Genomic DNA, 24,738 nt, shown 5'->3' on the forward strand with positions numbered 1-24,738 from the left:
GGCACTGGGCTCAAAACCAAAGCCCATGATGTGCAGGGCGGCAGTTCACCACCCTGGAAAGCAGGTTTCCACCAGGTCCCTGTGAGATGTTATCCTTCTGAGAGGCCCTTGCTGCAATGCTGAGTTTGAGGAAGGCAGGTGGAGTGGTTGGTGTCCAGAGTAGAGCTGGAGGGTGCCTCCCACTGTGTTGATAACAGCTCTTTGTGGTGACACTGGACCGATCAGTTGAGAGCTGAGACCCTATGATTGTGTAGACGCGGCAGAGCTGGAAGAGGTTTAATTGCAGCATTTCACAGGTCCTGGGACGGATGCCACAGCTAGAAAGCCTCTCTTGGGGCTGGATGATGAGAAATGTTGCCTGTGAGCAGCGTCCGGCTGTGATTTAGAAAACCTTCTAGGATCTGAAGTCAGCCCAGCAGAGAGCAACCTACGTGTCAACCTCATGTGATGGAAGTCCTATATCCAATGCCATCAGCGTTATAATGCAGGGCCATAGCTGAGACCTTGTCACCCTCACCAAGAAATGGGAAGCCAGCAGTTTCTACTACGGGCTACACAATCATTTACATGGCTTTACTGAAGCACTCTTGGGAGAAGTGACGCTGTGAGGGACTGCCCAGATGAAGCAGAGCCTCAGCTGGGGTGTTCTTAGCTCATCTGCTTCTGAGCAAAGCATGAGGCGCTTGGAGTAACAAATCCCAAATCACTTTTATAAAAGTCATTTTTAAACTGCATGAAGCCTCTGGTTAGGTGTATAACCACATTCAAAGTTAAAGCCCTCAATTCAATTTAGTTCTGTTTGGTTTTTAAAATGACCGCAACAATTCAAACCAAGTCTCAGCTGACATGAACCATCAAGGAGCAGCCAGGGACACTCAAAGACCAAGAGGCTTTGAAAAACAACCTGTGAAAACCGAGTCAGAAACGTCATCTAGGAATCAGTGGTAGGTTGAAGCCTACATCTTCACCACACACCGCAAACACATTTCTCTTCCCCACACTGAGTCACGACCCCGTTAGTCAGAATCTGAGCACAACAAGCAGAAACCACTAGTGAAACCGCAAGAACACTTGAAACAAAAAAAAAAAAATCAAGCAATAGGTATGGGACACAGGTGTCACAGCAGAAAAGCCTTTGCACTCCCCAAAAACCAGAATCAGGACACCAGGTACAAGAGCTGGCGAGTGCAAGAAGTGGAAAGCATCACTGCTGTCTAGTCTACAGGGATCTACTGCCACCATGCGATGCACGTTGTCAGGGGCAGAAGAGCGGCTCAGCCCTGCGACACGCAGTTAATCATCATTAAGAGTGTGGCCTCCCAGCACTAACCTTGACACAACAGCAAGATGGTTTCTACCACAAGGATGGTCTCCATGTGAAGCCAAAATGACCTTCCCATCACGCATTTCTTGGCACCAGAATAACCAGGTATCTACGAGCATCTCTTGGGGTTTTTTGTGGCAAAAGGGAAACCAAAACAAAAAAAATGCTCTAGGATAGTCAGCACAGCTTTGCTGAGAGACCAAGTGGGGCATTAATATGACACATGACAAAGAGATTTGGCTTAAAGGAACCAGAAAGAGAAGGAACAAAGAAAACTCAGACAGAGATAAAGATGGTGTTGCTACAAAGCTGAAAGACAGGTCTGACCGCAGCCAGACAGCAGCAAGCTAAATGGTGACCAACAGCAGAGGAAGTCGCCAAATGCGAAAGGCAAAGCCAGGTACTGGAGTATTTCCAACCCAAGTACCCACAATCAGCCCATCAGTGTGCCCTAAGCCCGGGTCTAAGAAATGGAGAGCCTGTAGAAGAATCTCTCACCAGGGCAAGTTCATATGCTGCCTCGGGTTCAGCCACAGCCCCGGGGCTCGAGGGGTCAGGCTGGGCAGCCTGGCAGGTCCAGCATCAGAGGCTCCAGGAGGAAAGCTCGCCCACTGAGTTAAAGCATCTCTGCAATTGCAGTGAGGTAAGGACTGCAGGCTGGGGTAATACCCATCGCTAGGACAGCAAGCAGAGTGGAAAATCACTAGATGAGCTTTCAGGCCCATGAGCTGTTCCCCAGAACTGAAACAGAAGCCCCAGATTTGCAAGTTAAATTCTTCTGCTTAGTGCAGACCTCTGCGTCTGTCTGCCCAGAAGAAAGGCTTTGGTACGCAGATCTCCCTCTCCTTTTTTCAACTGTACGAATTGATCTAATAAAAATATCTTCTCCATCTCTAAACCTCATGTTGCCCGTTTTCTTAGACCACCACGGCTCTAGCTCTGCTTCAAAACCTTCACCAAAAGGTAGTGATAGGCATCCTCAACCACCTCCAACACCATCTGCACATTCACTGCCACAGTCTTCTGCAGTGCGGGGGACACCTGCCTCCCTGCTCTGCCTTGATTTCAGACCTCATGTTCCAGCTGCAAATCAGGTCTATAAATGCAGCAAATCCTTAAAGCTCTGGGCTAGAGGTCACACACCACCTTCCTTTCTTCAGCAGCACACAAGCTTTCTTGCTGCTTGAAGCCCTGGCACAGGCTAACCTCCGTTTTAAGGGCAAACTTCAACACAATCTGTTCATCTTTCACTGAGCCTTCCAAAAAACCCAAATAATTCAAGAACAGAAGTAAAACACATGTTGGGTCTGAGCTCCCCTGGGTCCTCCTCAGAGCTACTGACCTAAAATTCATTTGATGCAGAATTACAACTCCTCCCGTGCAGTTAGACTGAACCTGAAGTCTCCTAACGGTACACCAGAGGATGCAAAGTGTGCGGTCCTGCTACACAGCCTCACCGGTTCAAAGCGCATGCTCAGAAACACTTACAGGCAGATGGTTTGAACATCAAAAGCTTAGCAGCACTCGAGTCCCTGGACCTGATGCATACTGCAGCAGTGACATGTTAGTCCATCTTACTTGGAGGTTACTCACTCACAGATCCTTGCTGGTCGCTTTTGGACCTGAAACTAAAATAATTTTCTTAGTAATCTTTAAAGAAACATTGCTGCTCCGTTCTGACCGGCTCAGACCCTACACAGCTAGTACCGACCCTAACCCGCAACCTGGTCTTGGTGTCTGCAACCTGCAAGGGTGAGCACAGTTCACACCAGTGTTCTCAAGACACTTCCAAAATTTAGAAGTGCTCATTTAGATCAGTGTTACGTGGAGGGGTCAGTAAATACTATTATTATTGAGTCTTAGTGACAGAGCCCTCCTACATGGAGAAAAAGGGGGATTTGTGATTTAACACAAAAACCGACAGCCCAACGGGGCAGCACCCATGGATGTTTCTTGCAGGTTAACATGACTTGCTTCTACCCATACAGTGGCAGATGACTTCAGATTTGTCAGTCCTGTCCCTCTAGCTGTCGTGAGAGCTGGATTTACCTATTTCTCAGAGCTGTGAGATGCTTCTACAGTGCAGCCACTAACACAGGCAATGTCAAGTCTTCTACTCTTCCCGTTCACAAAGACAAGCGTTTGAGAGCCTTGTGCTCTTCGAGAGGCACGCACCATGAAGGACCAAGCTCCTCCAATTCCCATCATCGGTGCATGACAGCACCTACCTCACCAGGTCTCCTGCAGGGTTGTATGATGTGTATGGCTGGGACCGAGTCTGTGGGCAATAAATACATCAATGACTTTGTGGAGGTGGAAGAGACCTTTTTAATAAACAGGATTCAAATAAAATAAAAAATATCCCTCTGAACTGCCACTGCGAGAAGAGTTCAGATAACTAGCACAGAAGATGATGCTGTATGTGCACGATGGAGGGAGAAGGTAAGAAAAGAACAAGCTGTTACCAACTTGATGAGCTTCCTCAGTAAATCAGCAGAAACCAGCTCAGCAAAACTCTCCAGATAAAACACTGGTGGATCCATGATAAACAACTCAAATCAAAATAAAGAGAAATCCCTACATCGGAAGGCGCTACATTAGAATAACCAACGAAATACTGAGTGCCGCTGGAGCCGCAGCAATGGCAGGGAGACAGGTAAGATCTGCCAGTCATTCCTGGGGTCAGGAATAGCCACACAGTGAGGGACTCACTCAATCCTTTCACAGGCAGTGTGTGTGTGTGCGCTAGAGGGGGTGTTGGTGGCAGGGAGGTCAGGCTATCGAACGAGGTGGTGGTGTAGAGTGGCAGCAACGGAGGGTGAAGGGCAGCACTCAACGATGTCAACTCCATCTTGCTCTGGTGGCTAGTGCAAATAGTCGTCTACTCTGGCAAAGGAGCAGGAGCCCAAACCCACACGAGCCATGAGGCGCAAACACTCCGAGGCCTGGCCCAGGGCAAGCATCAGCGGGGGCTGCTTTGGCAGGTTCTGAGATTCTGTGGGGGCAAAAAAAGACATCTGTTTAGAAGGCATCCTGGCTGCACGCCGGCTCACCTGCACTTGGGTCCCTCTCAGTCCCACCTGGGCACCAAGCCCACAATCCCTGGCAGAAGGTGCTGGCTCTGGAAGGAAGCTACTACTGAGTAACGCTGGCTCTGCACCACTGCTCCTCTGCACATCCCACCACCCATGACATGTCCCATGTGGGGCCACAGCTCAAGAGGGCCTTTGCGAAAGTGCTGCTGTGGCGGCCAGAGCAAGAAAAAGGCAGTGGAGCTCCCGCTGCCTCAGTGTCTGCCAGAAAACCCTCAAAGCATGAGAGATGAAAGCATGGAAGAACAAGGAAAGGTAGGAGAAATTGGCACCAAGTGAGAGGCAACCTCTCCATCTCTCCCACTCCTGAAAGTCTACACAGCAATCCAAGCTCTAGACAAAGTCACTCACTGGTCACTGCTTTTTTTCAACTTCACGTTTGCTACGTACGCAAGAGGGAATCCTCAGCTGAGCTAGACAAGGTGTCTTGCGACCTGTGTGACAAAGCATGCCCAGACACCATCCTTCACATCTCCCTGGAGACACCCCTCAGCAACTTGTCCGTGCTCCTCAAGCACTGGATAAACAACTGCTGAACTGAGCCACCCTGTTGGACACCTGTCCAGGGGAAGGGACTCTCCTTCCCAATCCGTATCATTTCCGTTCCTTTACTCAGACAGATCAGGAGCCCTCACGGCTTTGTCCATCAAGCTGTTCCTTCCCCCAGAAGACAATCTCTAAATCTCCTTCTGGCACGCTCAACGTGAGGTGCACAGATCCACTAGGAAATACATCTGGGCACAGTGAGCTAGACTGTGCACGGGAGTCAAGCATGGGTTTCCGAGACAGAGAAGCTGTCCAGTGGACAACGTTTGGCCGGCTGTGGATGGACTGAGCTAAGCCAGATTGGGCAGTGTCCTGTGAAGTTACCTGAGCAACTGCACAGCACGTGCAGGGTCTGGTGACAGGATCAAGGGCCCTGCCTAGAATGAAACAATCCCTTCCTTGCAGGCCGGTGGCAGGCCATAACCTCATCATCACTATACACATTTCTCCATCATGGGATTTTCTGTAGCTGAAGGTGCCAGGAGGGTCAGCAATGACATGGCAACTCATTGATTGCAAGCACAAGACTTCCATCAGGGAAAGCTACAACACTTACTACACCGGGTTCAAGACAGGAGAGTAAATGACAACAAGTTGTTGGGCAAGCAACGTGCTTGTTTAAGGAAAATGGAAGAGTAGGCATAAACATTCACCTCCGAGGGCACAGAGGAGGGCAAGAGACTCCTCATACCTGGATCCAACCATGAGCCATCCTGCTGACACAAAGAGCAAAGCTCATCAGAAAAAGGGGAGCTGTCTTTCTAGCTGAAGAAAACCAACCTATAACCAGATGTCTGCACAGGGCAGGGTCCTCGCAGCACAGTTACGACCAGAAGGGAAGAGCAACAGGGCTCGACCATTAACCACAGCCCTGATTTCAACACTGGACTGCAGGCAGCCAGGCTCTCTGGGCTCTAGCAGGCATAGCACACGATGGGAACATGCAGAGGCAATGCTCGAAGGGAAGACAGACCCATTTAACGCTGTATGCCCAACATGAGCTCAAAGGTAACTGGATTTATGGCCCCCCACTGCTTTTGAGCCAACACTATGGAAACTGGCTTCATTTACGAGCTGCTGAAACAGAGCAACTGCATTCCCCAGCACAAAGCAGGATGGTGCCAGGACAAAACTCTGCCAACCCAAACAGCATGGAAAAGAGCCCTGCTAATGCCAGTGAACTGATTCAGGTGGGTTTGGAGCAAGAAGGAAGAGGGGCAGAAAATGTGTCGAAGACATCTTGGCTTCCTCAGTAAGCAGGGGAAGAAAATCCCGAGGAGCATCCTTGGAAGCAGCACTGAGGAAGACTCAAGGAATGGAGCCAAAAGAAGATCAGATCAGGAGGATCTGTTCTCTGCAGGCTTTCCTCCTGCCTCCCTTCCCACAACACTGCCCTGTCAGTCCCCAGCAACAGAAAGAGAGGCAAAAGCTAAACACAAGTATTTCTGAACTTTTCCTAACACTCACAGGCTGGCCCGCCACAGGACAGCCCTCGAGAGCAGGTACGTCCGGTGGGTAGCGCTCACATAGGAACGGGGCCTTACCCAATATAGCACTATTAAGAGCAGCACACACAGGTTCCCTCTGGATCGGGTCCAGCTGTTGACCAACGGGGCAGTTCCAAGGGTCTGAGTAAGCTAACAAGCTAAATGCGTCCTGTGTGAGAGAACAGAAAGGCACGGTAAGGTCATGCATGGCTGCAAACACACAGGAAAACCACCAAGTCCGTCAGCCGGGGCACCTCCTGCCATCGCCAAGGTGACAGGTGCCTACCTCCTGAAAAGAAATGGCCCTTTTCTTCCTGGCAGCAAGGGACCACACTGGGCCATCAAGATAGTGGATTAAAGAGGGTGCCCCCTCCAGCTGGCAGGGGAGCCAGCACGGCAAGGCAGGTAGAGTGTCACCTGGAGAGAAGAAGAGCGGAGGCAGGCAGGAGCTGTATGTGTCTCTCCTGTGTCGAGAACTGGGTCTAGGTGCTCTACGTTCACTGAGTTTTGACCTCTGATCCCCATGCAGACCCCCTCTTCCTCACCAGGTGCAGAAGCGGGGGCCACCCAGAGCTCTGCAAGAGAAGCCACATCCCCAGACCCGGCCCAGAGAACTGCTGCGATGCAGCACAAGGCCCAGGCTTACCTGAAGCATCTTTTTGTGCATTGTGTTCTTCCCATATTCTCTGCAAAGCTGCTCGCTCAGCATCTGCAGCTCCCGTCCAAACTGGATCATTCGCTCCGTGGCAGCATGGTTCCCTCCACAGAGCTGCCTCTGGGGGCAGCTGTCTTCTAGAGGAAAGGCAGCGGAGAAGTAACAATCGTCTCTCATTCCCCACCACTGCTCACTCTGTTTCATGCTGCCCATAAACTCTTTCCCCTTCTGGAACAGGTAACTGCTCCCTGCTCTAAGTTTATACCAGTGGAAGCTTTTTCTGATCGCTGCACTACAACAGCCAGTAGTGGTTTTTTCATAGCACCTCTTAGGTACAGGGAAAACTTGAGCTCAGCTTGTTTAATGCCTGAGGACTACCTACAAATCAAGTATTCTGATAAAATCACGGGAGCTTGCAGCTCCAGCTGTGTTACGCTTTCATGTGTGTGATACAGAGTACACAGCACGAAAAACCCTGGTCTAACAAATCCTGGACTCGGAAAACTTTCGGTCAGAGACACCAACACCACCAGCTTTCCAGTGTTATGCGGACGCAAGACCCATTACAACTGGAAGAATCCCCAGTTTCAGAGGTAGTATAGCTAATTCTTCCTCTCCCTCCTGGCTAAAGCACCCACAAACAAGACAGTTGTGGCTGACCACGCTTTGCTGAGGACATTTTGCGGCTGGGCATCAGCCATCCTTTCCCAGCTCAGTTCTGTTCCTCAGCGGGAAGAAGTGCCACGACTGCTCTGACCTGGAATTCATAACCAGCGCTGAATAAACTAAAACTAAACTCCTATTGCTTTCCCTGCTCCACAACATCAGCAGCACTGCTGCGAGACTATGAAAAGCCAGACCTAGTTTTAGTTCCAGGATAGATTCATGTTCCCTGTGAAACAGGCATCTTGAGAACTTCATTCACCGGGGTGGGGAAAGAAACCCAAAGTACAGGTTTTTTCCCCACAATCCAACCACAATTTTAACTCTCAATACCAACTCTTCCTACTTCCCTTTACCCCTCTTGCCTCTGAGGCCCTACCCATGCTGGATTCATCCGTCTGCAGGATCTCTTCGTGTTTGTAGGTGCCATTCATTATCCTGGTGGATGAATTTTCCAGGACTCCATTAGGGTAATGCTCAGCCTCCATTTCCATCTCACTGTCACTGAGGTGAAAAGAGGAAAGAAGGGTCAGATGTCTAAATTAGAAAGGGAAGAAATTAAGAGCTCAGATGCCAAATGATGCCCAGCAACGGCCAGTAAACCAGGAAAGGTGCCAGTTAGACTACATGGAGCCAGATGGTCTAATCAGTGTAGCCAAAATTGTTGCAGGCTTCTGAAGACAAGTTATGAAACCGATTTCTGTTCCAAAAGTGCTGTCAAAATTACAGGTGCAGAGTGCTTATCATCTTCCCTTCAGGACGCAGTCATCTCTGGGACAGCGAACAGCAGTCAGACCACAGATAACATACTAACATACTAAACAGGAGGGAAATCTTGGCTGTGGTAAGCTATCAACCCTTGCAAGAAGTGCAATGCAGAACACACGAGGGCTCTAGGCTTAAATGTTCAAGACAGCAGTCTGAATGAGATTGCTGATTAACTGAAATGATGAGAAAATCTTGCTGGGACTTGGGCTTTACATTTAAAAGAGAAAGAATCCTAAATCCAGCATTATCAAATTTTTCTGGTGAATTGAGTCTGAATTAAGTGTTTCTCACTCAGTTATGTGCTGTATGGCTCCCAAGAGGTCACAACAGAGGCTACAAACTGTCCTGCAAACTGTGCTCAGCGCAGTACGCCGAGGATGAGTGCCAGCTACAATTAGCAAGAGATTCTACTAATCACGAGGATGTCCTCTGCTCCAGCAGGCCCTCAGACAGCCCTGCAACACCAACCTGGAAAGTGAGCCCAAAGGAAGCTCAGTTCTCACCACGGCTCAATATGCTCCACGCTCCAGGAAAGGCAGCAGTAACTATCCCCCTCTCCTGGACTGCCTGTGGCTTCCTGGAGAAGGGAGGTTTTCTAAAGGTCGGACTTGCTTTCACAAGCATGAAACAAATTATTGCTGATTCAGAGACTTGCCTGGAAGGAACTGGGCAACAGGTAGAGGTAGCCCAAGAAAATTACTCAACAGGGCAATGCACCAACCCAGTAATCACTTGAGCTGCTGCCTCACCCAGGCAAGCTGCTTAGCAGTGGTAATCGATGGGCTGAGACAGCCGTAACAGCTCAGTGGGAGAGCCGCCATGCAAACTATCGTGTTGGGCTCTGATGGCATCAGTTTAATGGGACAGCTTGGTGCCTGAAACAAGAACATCACAATATTCCTTATGAGATGAGCCTCCAAGCCTGAGCCAGAGCAGGAGAACTGGAACAGGCTTGTGTTCTGCTGGAAATAGTAGTGACCTTGTAGATATGAAGAGTTACTCTGTTGTTCGAAAGAGCAGGACAGATGCCCTTCTGGCTCCTCAGAAAGCAGACTGAGCCCTCTCCCACCATGTCACCCTCCTCAGGCATCTACAAAGGAAAAGAAATACCTGGTTTCTTGGTTACTCGTACTACTGTGCTGCTGAGATTTGGTAGAATCTGTAGAATTGGACTCAGAGTAGTTCACAGATGAGGGGGAGGAGGAGGAGGAAGATGAAGATGATGAACTCAGTGTTGGGTATTTACTGTGACTCTGTTTGCTTTTTGTGGACATGACTCCATTGCTACAGGTTGGACTATCTGCTCCTGAAAGTCAAGAAGAAAGGGAAAAATGAGACCAGACTGACAATACGACTCTATTGTGAAGTCAACAATTTAGGAACAGAAGCAGGCCCCGAAGGAAGAAAGCAAAATAATACTGCAGATCTTAAATTATTATTCAACATTCTTAAACTCAATGGGGTTTAGAGAAAACACAAATGAATATGGAAGGAACCCTAGTGCTCGCCAGCAACATCTGGGCTTAAGGAAGTTTCAAAAACGGGCTGTAAATAAGAGATTGGCAGAACCAGCTCACACAAGCACAGAAATTATTATTGAAATATGAAGCGCGGATGGTTTGTAAAGAAGTTTACAAACTCTCTTCTTACAAACCCAAGTATCTCTCATAAACCCTCTATCCAGGAAAACTAGGAAAGCACAGACGAAAACTGGGCTACAAAGAGAACTCTTTGCAAATAGAACTTCTCAGGCTTTCCACAACCTATCCTACATCAGGGATATACTCGATTCACACAACACTCAGCAAATAACAACAATCCTCTTAAAAATCACAAGCTAACCTTCCTCGTTCAGAACAGGCATCACTGACAGGAGAGTCAGGCTTGAAATCTCATCCCCTTCCCCACAAAAGGTGCCTATCAAACTGTGGAACTTGCTGACACAGGACACAAACCTTTGACCATTACCACAAGTTTTATATAGATTCAAAAATTACTGGCTAAACTTACAGGGGCTACTTAATACCAAGACAACTGCAAATCATTAGGGGCTCAAATAATATTTCAGAAAAACCTCACTATGGGCTTGTCTTCTTCCTAGGCAACCAATATTGACCACAGGATCTTGACTAGGTGATGTGACCTGGCATGGCTGCTCCTCCAGAAGCGATGGTGATATATCCAAATTCATCAGCTGATCCCACAATTATATTTATAGCGAAGGAATTTATTCATATTTTTATCACGACAATACAAAGATTCAAACAAAAGGCCGTTTTGTGCATTTTAATGACACAAGACACAGTAGACTGTGCACAACAGTTCTGCTTAATCTTTGAAACATGACAGAGATACCTGTGGAGGGTGATGTCCCACGTATGGAGACAAATATATATGAATGCTACCTTGCGTTGCAGGGTTTTTTTATGTAGGCATCTCCCAGTTGAAAACAGGTATTACCAAAAGCTTTTATGGACTGATGGGATCATTCTGACTATCTAGTCAGCGAAACATACCCAGGGTTTCTTGCAACACAATATAGGAAAACAAACATACTGGCTTGGGAAGGTGAGTGACAGCTTGGAGGCATTCAAGTAATCGTCTTCCTTTCCCTTAAATGTTTGCCTGTCCACAGTTTGTCACACGCAGCAGCGGGAATACCGAAACAAAATACACTCAGATGGTTGCGAGCAGCTCAAGGTTTAGTGAAGCAGCTCAGACTGTTTTCAGGGGCTCTGCAGGTCATACTCCCCGGCCCGCTCCATCTTCAAAGCTGTAGTCAATAATTACCTAGGGAAGATAGCTTGGGTGTCCTGGTTTATCTTGTTCTTTCCACTTCAAATCCTAAAGTTTCATCTCCCAAAATGGAAAGAGTTGATGCTTCAGAGATGGCTTTTGCAGGTACAGAACTGTTCCTTTCTCGCATGTTTAGAGCTTGTAAGGTAGAGTCCATGAGAGAAGGAGAAGCTCCCATTAAAGGCATCCCCCTAACCTGTCGCTCAGTTGGCCAGAACAGTGCATCTTCTGCTTGGTCCTTACTGGAAAGCAATTCTTTTGCAAACTCCAAGGTACAGGAAACCAGCTTTGTTTTCCAGACCTCCTCTTACAGCTCGGTCAGTGAAACACTGAGTCACTAGCGGCTGCACTAGAAGGCCACCTTCAAAAGCTTCTCTATTCTGAAAAAAATCTGCTCTGCAGACAATTGTTTGTGGAAAATAACTAATGCAAAACCGATTTTGTAACAGTATAGAGAGATCCACGACAACAGTATGGCTTCTCAGCTGGGTATCAGAAAGGAAGGGAACATTTCATAGAATAATGTACAGAAAGTAGCAGGTAATGGACAGCAGTCGACCTTTAACATTTGCTCCACTCACCGGGAGACACAGAAAACACACTTACCGGTACTATGAATGTGTGAGTTGCTTGATCCATGTCTAGGACTTAAGCTGGGGGACCCGGGGTAACTGTCCTGGGATCTGGGGCTGCGGGCACTGAAACAACGTACTTCACTGTCTGTCCCATTCACCATCTCCACAAACTGCCGACACCTGATTTCATAGGAGGGAAGGAGGAGAAAAGGGTGCGTGACAGCCAGGATGCTCTGCATTGAGGTTTCCTTCATTACTGAGTGAAGAAGTCCTAGAAACTGCATAGGAGTTAAATTTCTTGGCTTTGAAAAAAGACATTTCAGACTCCTGCTACCTTTGTATTGTGAGTGCTCTGATAATGCCATGGGAGGAAGGAGTTCAGAAACTGCAACTTTGATGCTAATGAATGTTGTGACATTCCCAAAAAGCAAGTTTATTTCCATTGCGCTAAGAAGAAACTGTTTCTTTACAGCATGCTTTCATCTCCACCACCTCTGCAGGTGCTCCAGAATTGAATTGTGGTGGTTTTTTTCCAGGGAGAAGATACTAAATCTGCCAAACATCATAGCTCTCCCACTACTCCAACAGCCTCAAAATACTGGTGGGCAATGGAAAATAGACAGGGAAGGGTAAAAAATGCAACATCCACAGTGACAGTGAGGACAGCTCCCTGTTTAGCTTTACTGGGAAGTGTCCTTAGAGAACTCAGGAGGCTGGGAAGACCCACCTCTGCCTGACTTCATGACCAAAGCCATGCTGGGTCTGCCCCAGCAAAGGGCTATGTCTACATTGCTACAAGAACTGCGCAAAGGACCGAACCTATGTCCCATCCCACCTGCTTCCAAAGGGGTCTCAAACAGTTTGAATTCAGACCAAGGTGTACAGCCGGACTGGATGGCTGGACAGCCTCTTTCTTCTCTCCTTCATCTACACATTTCAGCTTTAGGGAGTATAAAGCTATTCATACTTACTTTAACATGAAGAGCAGGTTGGGGTTATGTTCTAGGAGGCCAGGATAGAGCTGCTGGGTGGCTTCTATAGCCTCTCCCACTCTGCCTGCTAATACTAGCTTCTGTATTCCTGAAAGCAAAAGGAGATCTATTGACACACAGGACCGGCCAACAAGAATGGCCCCAAGAGTTGTCTCACACATGCCACACAGCTCCCCACTACCACCCTGCACAAAGGCTAGGGAGAACTGGGGACCACATTCTGTTTATTACGGATTAGGATGAGGAAAAGCCTGTGAAAATGAGGGAGAATCTATTAGTAGCTCAGAAACACCCAGAGTAGAAGGATCTGAAAGATTAAGTGGGTGCTCTGGGGTGGGGTGCTCTGCGACTTTAGTCCTTTAGTCACAGAGCTACGCAGCAATGGAAAAGAAAGGAGGACACGACAGCTGGATGGGAACAAGGAGGTTGCTGGGGAAATGACAATTTCAGAGGGGAAGCCCCTAGGTCACCCCGACGTTACATCCTTCGGCTGGTTCACGCTTGGAAGCGTACGTATGGCTGAGCATCAGATAAGCTGAGTATTCTTAGAGGGTCTGTAGGTGTAAACCACAGCACAGAACTGTTTCCCCAATATCCTTACCTCTAAGTAGAAGTAATTATACCGACAAAAGTGGGTTCCTGCAAGTCAAGAACATACCTCAATGTATTCCCAGAGAAGTAACCTGACCTGCAATGAGGATGTGGCACCTGTAAGCTAGCTCCAAGAATCAGCTATTGACTAAACTAGAAACAGCTCAACAAGTTGTACACTTCTAGGAGGTGCAAAGATACAAGGCAGAAGCCATCTATCATCCTGGGTGGTCATGTCCCACGTATGTTCTTTCAGTGGGTCAGAAGACACAAGTGCAAGACCTAACTTGAGATCCCATCCCTGAACACTCAGAGAAGCTGCTGATCTACAGAGGTTCACATTTTATTTTTTTTCTAAGCGTACTTAGAACTAAAAACTAAATGTACTTAAAACTAAAAATGCATTGCACTTCCCTCTCTGTTTTTCCAGGACTCCTTACAAACAACAGGGAGGAGGTTTTGAATCGCCTGTGAGGTGCTTTGCAAGCAGAGGCTCTAATAACAACAGGCTGTGACTGTCGCAAGTCATCAGCAGTTGAAAGCCCAGCCCGGTGACCCTCATTAGCAATCCCCAGTAACAATCTGCAATGACTTGTCTTGGCTCCCACTTTCCAGTGTCTATTTGCTTGTCAGCGTAGCTGAAAGCTAAAACCAAAGACGTGGCTTTCACACCAACGTGTGTTGCACAGTCTCCTTCATTTTGCTCTCTGTTTCTTCTACTTACTGGCACGTCCGTTTTCATGTCTCGCTGCTTTTGACAGCTCTTTTCTTTGCCTTGCTTGGCAACTCTCACAGATGTCGCTGCCTTTTAGGTTTCCCCCTCTTTTTGTTTTCCCATCTGTGTTTTCCTCACACCTCTCATCTAAGCCCCAACTTCAGAGCTCTATATTCCTTCCCTCCCTCAGACAAGCAAGACTGCACTGTCTCGCGTGCCTCCCGTAAGGCTTTACCAATTAAAACCACACCAGCAAGAACATTGGCTGGGGTCAGGGTTGCGTAATGCGTGACCTGGAAAGCACAAAGCCCATCAGCACTAACGGGCAGCAACTACAAGTTATTTTGGGTACTAAGCAGAGTCCCCAGATGAACCTGAATGCTGGCTAAGCGTATGTAATGTATAGAGAGCGAGCTACAAAGAGGCATGATGCTCCTGATACATAACAGTCACATGAGAAAGGGTTCACAAAGGGAAGGGAAATGCAGAGCGCGGGACGCAGCCTGTATTCGACAGCCAGGAGAATGCAGAAAACACACCGGTGTTCGGTGACTCTGCACTCTGAGCCTGTGAATAGAAAAGCTAAAAAAAAAAAGTACAGCAGGAGAAAGCCGCAAACCTTATTCTGCAGGAACCAAAAGCACTTACAGCCTTACCAGCTGAGGGATAAACCATTTTGGAGGAAACGGCAGTAATCAAAACAGACACAGAATACAAATTCTTCACCTAGTGTGAGCTAAACACGTTGGCTGTGAATTTGCAAACCCTTAACATGCAAAAAATGTACCTGAAGACAAAAAGTGCAAAGGGACCGGAAGACTCATTAACTCTGGGAGCTGTAGTCAAAATAGATTGATGTGTCCGGGTCCCTATGACCATGCTAACGAAACTGCCCCTGCCGCAACAGACTGCGTGGAAGAACCCAAATCCAAAGGGATCTCTGGCGCACAGTGACCTCAGTTCAGGTAAAGTCTCAAGGTAACCAGTTCCCTTCTCCACCAGTTTGGCACTACATGCAAGGAAGCACCTTCTGCCCTGGGTATTACATTTAGCCCGATGTGTGAAACTGCTGGACTCAAAGCTGAGTGTCACCGCATCTCTCCCAGGATTCAGCCTTTCATTTGCAACAAGATTGAGGAAAATCAACCAAGCTGATCAGACAACTTAGCACATTCAACACTGCCAGGCATGCAGGTCATTTCTCAGAGCAGACAGGCAAAGGAAAGAATAGAGCAGTTCTTCAGGCAAGGATGGCAGAGGGTGGAGGGGACACAGTGACGATGGGAAAAGTGCTCCCAGCCGTGGTCCCCAAGCTCTGCTGACCCCCAGGCAGCAACACTGAGTCAGCTGTGTGCTGTGACAGCTTTCAACTGTCGTGGAGTAACTCTTCTACTTCCACAGCACTTCATTTTCTCTGCACAGTCCTGAAGATAACACGTGGCCAGCGTGCCACGCTTTGGGAACGACTAACCCAAGAGACTTACTTTGTCTATTCTTTATTGAGGTCTGTTCTTCCTGGATTGTGGTGTCCGTGACTCTGGCAAAGGCAGTCGCTGTTGAACAGTACCCATGATGAACCAAATACGACGAAACCATACTAGAAAATAAGAAAATACAAATAGATGAAGAGGCATTGGTAAAACAGGGTAATCACACTGGAGAAAAAAAAGCGACACAACAGAAGTTGCAATTTCAGTGACCAAACTCAGCTTGCTTAGAGCATAACCAGGGTCCTACTTTTGGGTCCAGACAGCATAAATTTACAAGAGAGGCACCTGGTCCTCAGCAAACAGGAGGGAGGCTCTAAATTCACCTTAAGGCAAAAAAAAAAGAAAAAAAAATTAAGACTCCCAATCTATACACAGTATTTATTTAATTATTGCTGTCCAATGGTCACTTGTAAGAGCTCAGTACTGTGTTACTGCCAGCAACATTGCTCGCCACACAGATACAGATCCCTACGGACATAAAATCTGAACCTCAGAGAGGCTCATGGCTTTCAAGTAGATCTCAAAAAAAGAAGATTCTGGTCCTGAATTTCTTCCATTACTTATTTTGCCAGCAATTGTACCTTCGGTAGTTGCATCTCCTTATGAATTCTACATGTTCACAGATACTTTTATCTGCTGATTTACAAAGAGTAGACTGTCAGCATTGATTTTAAAAACATTAAGTTGTATTTTCAAAAAATGTTGGGGGGTGGGCGAGGAAGTAGTATCACTGTCAGAAAACAAACACAACAAGAATGTCTTTCTGAACAGACCATTTCTAAAGCACTTGTGCCTTCCAGGATATGTTAGGTAAGGGATAATGCTCACTGGACTTTTAACAAAACCTGAAATGCCAGCACAGGATTTCAAGGCTTCTGGTGATGAATCCCAAAATACGCTTCTCATGATGAAGCTGGTATTGATCCGATCAAATCACAGCTCAAAACGCCCATCCAACTTAGCTACTTTCAGTACTAGAAAGAAGTATTTTATGAGCCAGCAATAATTTTCAGGTGTAACACTGCGAGCAGGTGTGTAATTTTTAAAACCTGTTTTAAAAACAAGTGCTCTGACCACCGTTGGTACAAGACATGCCCTGTGCCCTTGGCATGGTACAGAAAGGTGTAATAAAGTGCATCCCTCTCTGTGTCAAGCACAGCAGCCAGGTCGCCCTGGCTCTGCCGGGCTGAAACACTGAACACAGCCATCCGGGCTGGCAGGAACGGAGGGGAAAAGCCAACTCTTGCTCCAGTGTAATTCAGTAGCCAGAGTCAGAGGTTCAACGCTGCAAAGATCTAAATGCTCTAGAAAACTGCACAAAACCTGAGCTCCTCCCCATGCCACTTCTGCTGGTGGCACCACAGGAAGAGTCCCTGCGTGGGTACACAGCAGTATTACATGCTGGTCACTATGCCAGGCTGATTTTCAGCAATGATTTATCAGCTCTGTGTCTCAGGTACTTACTACAGCAGTACTGCACACTTCAAACATTGAGCAGCATGTCCACATCCAGGGGTACCTCTCCTGAAGTTCTGGGGGAACATTCTCGCACTCCACTGTGACCTATGTGACATGCTCATGCAGACAACAAAAACCTTTCAGAATCCCAGGTTCTCCAAAGGAATAGTTTTTACCGCTTGGGAGCCACGGCTGAAACTTGTTGAGGGCAGAAGAGCTCAAATCACAGGAGCAGCTATCTCTGTGCTGTACGGAGGGGTGCTTCTCTCTCCCAGAGCGGTCATGGTGGTGGTAGAGAGGCTTGTACTGTCTGTGGCTTTTCTTCTTCAAAACAGAACTCGACTGCACGCTTCTCTGTACAAATTACGTAAAGTTCTCCTCGTTCTGCACTGTACCACTTAGATTCTCAAACGAACAATACAAAGTCTTCCCACTTTATCAGAAATAGGGACCTACACCGTTCCTCCTCCTATAATCAACCACACCAGCTGATCTCAAGTCTCAGATGACTCCTACTCAGATTCTTCATGGCAAGAGCTAAAAAGATTAGAGATCCTGTAAGACTGTAACAACACACAAAGAAGATGAGTTATCCAGATGAGTCCCTTTCAAGGTTTCAAGCACTTGAAAACCTTATCAAATCAGCCTCTCCGGTGACAGCAGATCCAGGATTGCAACACAGAGGAATTCATGATGTGATGCATCTCGTGATGCTTAACTGCATGGTTAGAGATTAAATAAGATACTATGAAACCTACCAAAGCCAGAGGACAAGATAACATTGTGCCAGGAGCTCCAAAGAAGCTTCAAGCTGAAACAGCTGTACCACTAACGTGAGGACGAGCTCTGACTTAAGCGTGCCTACGGAGAGGAGCAAGATGGGAAACGTAACGCCGATACTTAAAAAGAAGTCCAAAGGAGGTATGAAGAACTCCAGATCAGTGACCCTGACACCTCCACCACGCACATCGGAAGAAACAATTCCGGAGAACACAAGGAACAAACACAGGGATACACAGGTCCTATTGCAGAAGAATCAACAGATTTTGTAAAGGGAAGTCATGGCGCTCTAATTTGGTGACATTTTTGGAGGGATTCTGGAAGCAGGCAGAAAAAGAGATCATTTTGCAGTCCACTTGGTTGTCCAAAGGTATTTCACAGTCTTTCAGCAAAGCCTCTCAAAGCCACTGGGTTACCATGTGATAAAACACATGGCTAAATATTCAGTGAAATAATGGGGTGGCAAAAACCGGTCAGTTTTACCAGGGAAAGGAAAAAACACTCTAGTGCTGCAGGAACCTGTGCTATTAACATACTCATAAAACCAAGCTTGACAGACCAGTGCTCTCAGCCAATGCAGGTGCTTTTGTCTTCAAAGATGCAGGATACACACTTTTTTCTGAATAAGTTGCCTTTTGAGCACTAAGAACTAAGTATTTCCGTTTAAATATCAATGAACCTCTTCATTCTTTTTGGCTGCTAAGCCAGCTTTCCAAAAGCAGATCCTGTCTTTCCACAGCCTGACAAGATGCGGTGCAGAGACTGAAACGACCCCCTAAAGCCAACAATCCAGTACATCAGAATGAAAACTAACGTAAAAGTCAACAACTTCACAAAATTTTAAGTCTCTGAGCACATCCATGCTGGGTCAGACCAAACATCCAGTTAGCCCAGTACTTGTACCTCCCAACTGGGAAAAGCAAATGCCTAGAAAAAAATAAAGGAACAAGGTACATATGAAATGATACTTTTCCCCATAACCCTTCCAGCTTCCAATAATTTGCTAGATACTTCCTGGCCTAGAGGTGGTATCACTCTACATGGTAGCTCCAATGGATTTTTCTTTCCAATAATGTCTCCAGTCACTTTTTGAATCCATGCAGTTTTCACGGTGTCTTACGGCAGACAGCATGAAAAAAAAAACCCCTACATTTTTTCTCAGTGTGCCATCTGGTTAACTTCACTTCATGCCCTTTAATTCCTGTAGCAGAGAAAACAATGAACAATTGTTCCTTCAGCACCTTTTGCAGGCTATTGGAGATTTCTTTTTTTCACACTTCTGCCTTACCCTTCACAATCACATCCTTCAGCGCTGTGGGTCTGTATATTTGTTCCTTGCCTTACACCCACCCCATACCCTTGCACATCCTGCCTGGGTTTTTTCCCCATGCTTTTCTCACCGCTACTACGTACTTTTGGAGAGAGAAAGAATCGAAACATCACACGGTATTCACATTAAAGGTGCACCACATACTCACACAGTGACAGAATTATTTTTGTCCTCTATTTTTCCCCTAACAAATCCTAGCATTATCTTTTTTTCCTGCTTGCTACCAAAAAAACTGAGCTGACATTTCCGTGCAATGATTCATCATAACCCAAAGATGTCATTCTTTTCTGGAGGGCCCCTTCTTCCCCGTCATTTCTGAACACCCTCAGCAGCACAGACACTACCAGCACACCTCCAGGTACAACTCCACAGCCGCCTCCTCCAACAGTGACAATGCCTCACCCACTCATTCCCTCTCTTGTCTCTCTTTTAAACAATTCATAATCCGCGTTGGGCCTCTGGCTAAATAGTCCCCGCTTATTTTGCGGCAAGGGGACTTCTCAAGGACTTCCAAGACAAAGACGGCAGCCCAAGAACCATATCCAAGTGCTTGTTGGCTCCTCTTTGCAAAACCCACGTCCTATTTCTCCACGTGCCCAATGCATCTACCCTTCAGTAGTGCTTCTACGGATTTGTCCAAGCCAACGTCGAAGTTCGCTCAGCCCATCGCTGCCTGACTCTTTTCTGAAACCCTTCATGAAACGTGGCACCACGCGCACCATCCTCCCCTTCTCTTGAACCAAAGCAGTTTGAAGAGAAACTCTGTTCCACAGCCACAAGCTCAACTGTTTTCTCCTTGAGTCCCGTCACGACCTGATCCCAGAGACTTTCTCCACTTTCCCTCACCTATGGCTTCCAGTGCTTCTTTGACAGACGCTTCAATCCCAGACACAGCCGCTGCCAAGTCCCTCACAAAGAAACGTCCCGGCATGACAACCTACCTGATTTCTGGACACACAGGCAAAGAATTCAACTGGACACGGTCTTATCTTCCCCAAGGCCTCTTTTTATACTGCAATCCTCTACAGGCCCTACAAACCCTCTGGCAGGCCTCCTGCTCCTGATTTTCTCGAAGAAAGCTATTATTACTATTTTCAATAGCTTCTGCTACTTGCTTTTCAAAGGCTTTGCTGGTTGGCCTGAATTACCTGCAAATAACTAAAGACAAGACTAGCAGAAAACAAGAACGATCACATGGATGCGATCATTGCTGCATCTAAGCCTCTTGGACGACAGTGACCAGTATCGGGTGTTTAGGGAAAGAATATAATAAAAGGGTGAAACACAGAGCTATCTGTAATCAGAAACAGAAGCAACAGCCATAAATTTGGGGTTTTAAACTGTAACTATGGAATTGGCTTCCATGAATTACTGGGAATATTGAAACGTGCATCTTTTTAAATTATATTGAAACCACCACAACTTTCTGCAGCAGCGAGTCCCACAGTTTCACCATATACTTAGTGAAAAAAAAATTAATTTTTTTTTAAGCCAGAAGGTGCTTTTTCTCTAATTCTTGTGTTTTGAGAAACAGTGAATAATCACTTCCTAGCCATACTCTTCATGGTATACATAAGTGACTGACAGACAACTACAGTCCACCTCCCTCAATTACCTCTTTCCAAGCTGCAGAGCCTTAGTCAGCAATGTCTGTCTTCAGGCAGAAGATAGTCCTGACCTCTGACAACTCTTGTCAATTGTTCTCATCAAGATCCACTCAAACCTTTTTGCAATGGGTAATGCATTCAATATTCATAAATTTGTAAAGTGCTATAGTTGGGCTTTCAGTTAGGTTGGGTTTGGAAGTCTTTGGTTTAGGCTACTTCTTGCTCTTTCATTTCTGAATTCAGCTGACTGACGTCCTGGCTTTTCCCCAAATCTGATGAAAAGCGGCTGAGGGAGCTGGGGTTGTTCCGTCTGGAGAAGAGGAGGCTGAGGGGAGACCTCATCGCTCTCTACAACTACCTGAGAGGGGGTTGTGGGGAGGTGGGTGTTGGTCTCTTCTCCCAAGTGACAAGTGACAGGACAAGAGGAAATGGCCTCAAGTTGCACCAGGGGAGGTTTAGGCTGGATATTAGGAAAAATTTCTTTCCTGAGAGAGCGGTGAAGCACTGGAAGAGGCTGCCCAGGGAGGTGGTGGAGTCACCAACCCTGGAGGTGTTCAAGGAACGTGTGGACGTGGCACTGCGGGACATGGTTGGGGCATGGTGGGGTGGGGTTGGTGGGGTTGGACTTGAAGATCTTACAGGTCTTTTCCAACCTTAATGATTCTGTGAGTTTTTATGGTGTCCTCTCCACACCCCTTCCCCCAGTGCATCACCTCAAAGTGTATGTTCTTCCATTCCTACAAGCTTTCATGCAGTCTTTGGCTGAAAACTTCTCCCATATCTTTTACATTTGAAACAGCAGCAATCTACACAGGAAAGACTATTAAACAACAAAACAGAGGGTAAAACAATTTGAGCAAAATGCACTGACTGGCAATTTTTGCCATAAGAAAGCATAAAGTAGCATAAAAAAGGTATTTAAAGCCTAAGAAAACAAAAGAAGCTGAACACCAGAACAGTGACTTACTTCTGCAGCATGGCTTGCCACTCGCCTAGTCTGTCTCCTATGGGAAACCGCTTAATGGTGCTCTGAATCTTCGCTCGCCACTCCCTCATGTAGTCCTCAATGTCGAACACAAATGGCTGCTGCCCAAAGTTGGCATCGACTATCTCTCCTGGAGTCTGGAGACCCACTGTAGGGTAGAGATTTGACTGGGAAGGAAGAAAAAGAAACCTATATTAAACCCAGCTTTCTCTTTCTGGTTCCAGTTACATGGTTCAGTAAGACAAAAGAGCTGCTCTTTGAATGGGAACATGTAAAGGAAGAGGAAGGGGCAACAGCGCTTTAGGTACATCTCAAGGAACCCCATGACTTATTGTACAGTTATTGCACAAACCCGGAACAATGGGTTCAATCCCCCAGCAGTCTGCGATCGATGCTGCGACCGCTGCCTATGGCGTGTCCACTCTCCGGCTGAGTATTCTGCAATTTCTACCAAAGTTGAACAGCCAGCAAATAATAATAATAAAAATAATAATAAAAAAATGAAAGGGGCATCATCTCGGTCAGCAGATCTAAGCGTTCTCCACTGTTTCAACTGAACTCTCTTATTCCTTGGAAGCTGTTGTCTATTTTACATCTTTGATGAAAAGGGAACGGATGGTAGTGGAGCTCTGAGGTTAGGTCTTTGACGATCCCAAGACAGCAAGCCATCCACACAAGAAATTCTACTACTGATAGATGAATTTCATTTTAAGAACAAGCATATGGATCCAAATGAGAGTTCTGACAGCCACACACACCCTGAAACATGGGGAAAAGAAAAAGGCTACCACTGTGAAAATACCTCTAAAATTCAGCCAGCAATTCAGCTTCCAAAGAAGATGATCTAACTGAAAACAGGGGGTAAAAGTCTATCTAGAAGTTCTCTGAATTCAGGCTATTTTAAGAATAAGCTTATGGATATGAATTGAATCCCTGAGCCCACTTAAATATGGGAAAAAGAAAGGGCACCAGGAAAGGTACAGGGATGCCTGGTTCTCGCTCTGGATCACATTTTTTAAGAGCATGTTCCATTCACTGTCATGTTACTCTTCTGCAGCACAAACTACTTTTCTGTTTGCAACACAAACTTCACTAATTCTCTGCTTCGGCGCATCTGCTGATAGCCTGCGGGGTGCAAGGAGAAATCTCTCTCATGCCACTCATGAACGGCTTGGTGTTGGGTTTTTTCCCTTTGCTTTAACACACTGGAGACTGCCACAGCCAGAAACCAGACATTGGGAAAGGCACATGGATGCACATAGCGAAATTCTGGAAGGTGCCTGGTTGCGGTGTCTTGCTCATGTCAGACATTAGATCAGCGGAAGAGCAGACCTCCCTCTCCCGGTCAAATCAGCGAGAAGTACTACTGGTGGTTAGATGGTCATCCTAAAGAAAGCGAGGATGATTCCCGCCTCCCCTATAGCAAGGGCATGGGCTTTCCTACAACTAGCTGGAAAATTTATTCAACTAATTCTTCACTATTGAAGAGACCTGAAGCATTGGCAATGTCATTGATCTCCCCTTGAGACCTACTGTAGTTGTGGATTTTATTTTTTACGAAAGGTATTAAGACTGTTACAAGGTGGAAATCAGCAGAATCCCAATCACGTCAGCAAAAATGGAGCCAGCATGGCATGGGAAGTGGTTACTTCTCTCTGCTTTCACTGGCGTGGCTACATCTGCAGTACTTACTCGGTTCACCCCCTTCACATCCACATCCCCAGGACAAGAAAGATATTCACAAACGGGGTCCAGCAGAATTCTGCTAAGACGGCCAGAGGGCTGGAGCGCGTGGCGTACAAGGAAAGGCAGAGGGAATCAGCTTGGAAAAGAGAAGGCAAAAGGGCAAATCTAACTGCAGGTCTTCCACTCCCAAAAAGGAGGTGGTTAAAAAGACGGAGACAGATTCCCCTCAGAGGTGCTCAGTGAAAGGGCAATGAGCACAAGTTGCAGCCAGGGAAATTCTGATGGGGCATAAGGAAGAAATTCTTCCTTGTAAGGATGATTAAAGACTGGAACAGGCTCTCAGAGCGATGCAGCATCTCTGTCCTCAGAGATTTTCAAAACTCAACTGGGTAAGGTCCTGACCAACCTGCTCTACCTTGGAAATTATCAAATCTCAAGAAACAAAGGAAAAAAATGAATCTATAAATAGAGGCTGGAAATGGAAATCAGAAATCAGGATGATTGCATGACTGCTGAGTCAGCACACCTCCTCCTTTCCTCTTCTCACACCAAGGAAGTCGCTGGGTTAGAGAGGTGTGCCAAGAAAATACACCATGATGAAGGAGGAGCTACCAGAGGAGAAGGTCGTATTTAAAGTTAGTCTCTCATTGCTTTCAAACCTAGCTGACAAGGAAATGTCTCTAATGAGGGATCAGATCCTTTCCACAGTCCATACTTTAGACTTTTTTATTAACTTTTTAGGATTATGAACGCACGGACTTCCAAAGCCACGAATCAGACCCCCAAAATACTTGGAAGTTAGAAGAAAAAACCCCGCGTTTTTCAGCGTCTTTTGTGTATGTTCATCTTTGAGGGGAAGCTGGCTAACCCCAACTTATCTCAAATCATCTCCAAGTTAAAATTCCATTTTTCACATGTAAGAGCTGTTGGGAAGTACACGTATCTCCACCACCCTACCAGCCACAGGGAGACATCACCCCAGAGCCGCGGACCAGATGTTTCTCCTGCCAAGTCCTTCAGGCACACTTTCCCCATGACTTCTGGACCACCTCTTGCCTCTGACGTTGGTGGCCAGTTGCTCACAACCCCCTGGTTCATCCTGATTTGTTTTTTAACCTCCTTGTCCCTTTGCGCTCCTGCAATTCCACCCTGGGCTCTTCCACATTCTGCTTTTTTACATTTCCTATCGTTTCAGCAA

General features: G+C 46.7%; 1 protein-coding gene across 1 annotated transcript in view; it reads right to left on the reverse strand.

The window, feature by feature from the left end:
* Positions 1 to 3,501: 3,501 nt before the first annotated feature.
* RANBP10 (RAN binding protein 10) overlaps positions 3,502 to 24,738 on the reverse strand; it is an 81,550-nt gene continuing 60,313 nt past the window's right edge. The window contains exons 6-14 of the mRNA XM_059824688.1: positions 21,837 to 22,021; positions 15,689 to 15,801; positions 12,878 to 12,986; positions 11,938 to 12,086; positions 9,646 to 9,841; positions 8,147 to 8,271; positions 7,096 to 7,241; positions 6,507 to 6,618; positions 3,502 to 4,319 (exon numbers count right to left, since the gene is read on the reverse strand). Coding sequence (XP_059680671.1) covers positions 4,189 to 4,319; positions 6,507 to 6,618; positions 7,096 to 7,241; positions 8,147 to 8,271; positions 9,646 to 9,841; positions 11,938 to 12,086; positions 12,878 to 12,986; positions 15,689 to 15,801; positions 21,837 to 22,021 — 1,266 coding nt within the window. The 3' untranslated portion in view covers positions 3,502 to 4,188. The remainder of the gene's footprint in view (positions 4,320 to 6,506; positions 6,619 to 7,095; positions 7,242 to 8,146; positions 8,272 to 9,645; positions 9,842 to 11,937; positions 12,087 to 12,877; positions 12,987 to 15,688; positions 15,802 to 21,836; positions 22,022 to 24,738) is intronic.

This window comes from Gavia stellata, chromosome 15 (genome assembly GCF_030936135.1).
Source record: "Gavia stellata isolate bGavSte3 chromosome 15, bGavSte3.hap2, whole genome shotgun sequence".
In the NCBI taxonomy this organism is placed as follows: Eukaryota; Metazoa; Chordata; class Aves; order Gaviiformes; family Gaviidae; genus Gavia; species Gavia stellata.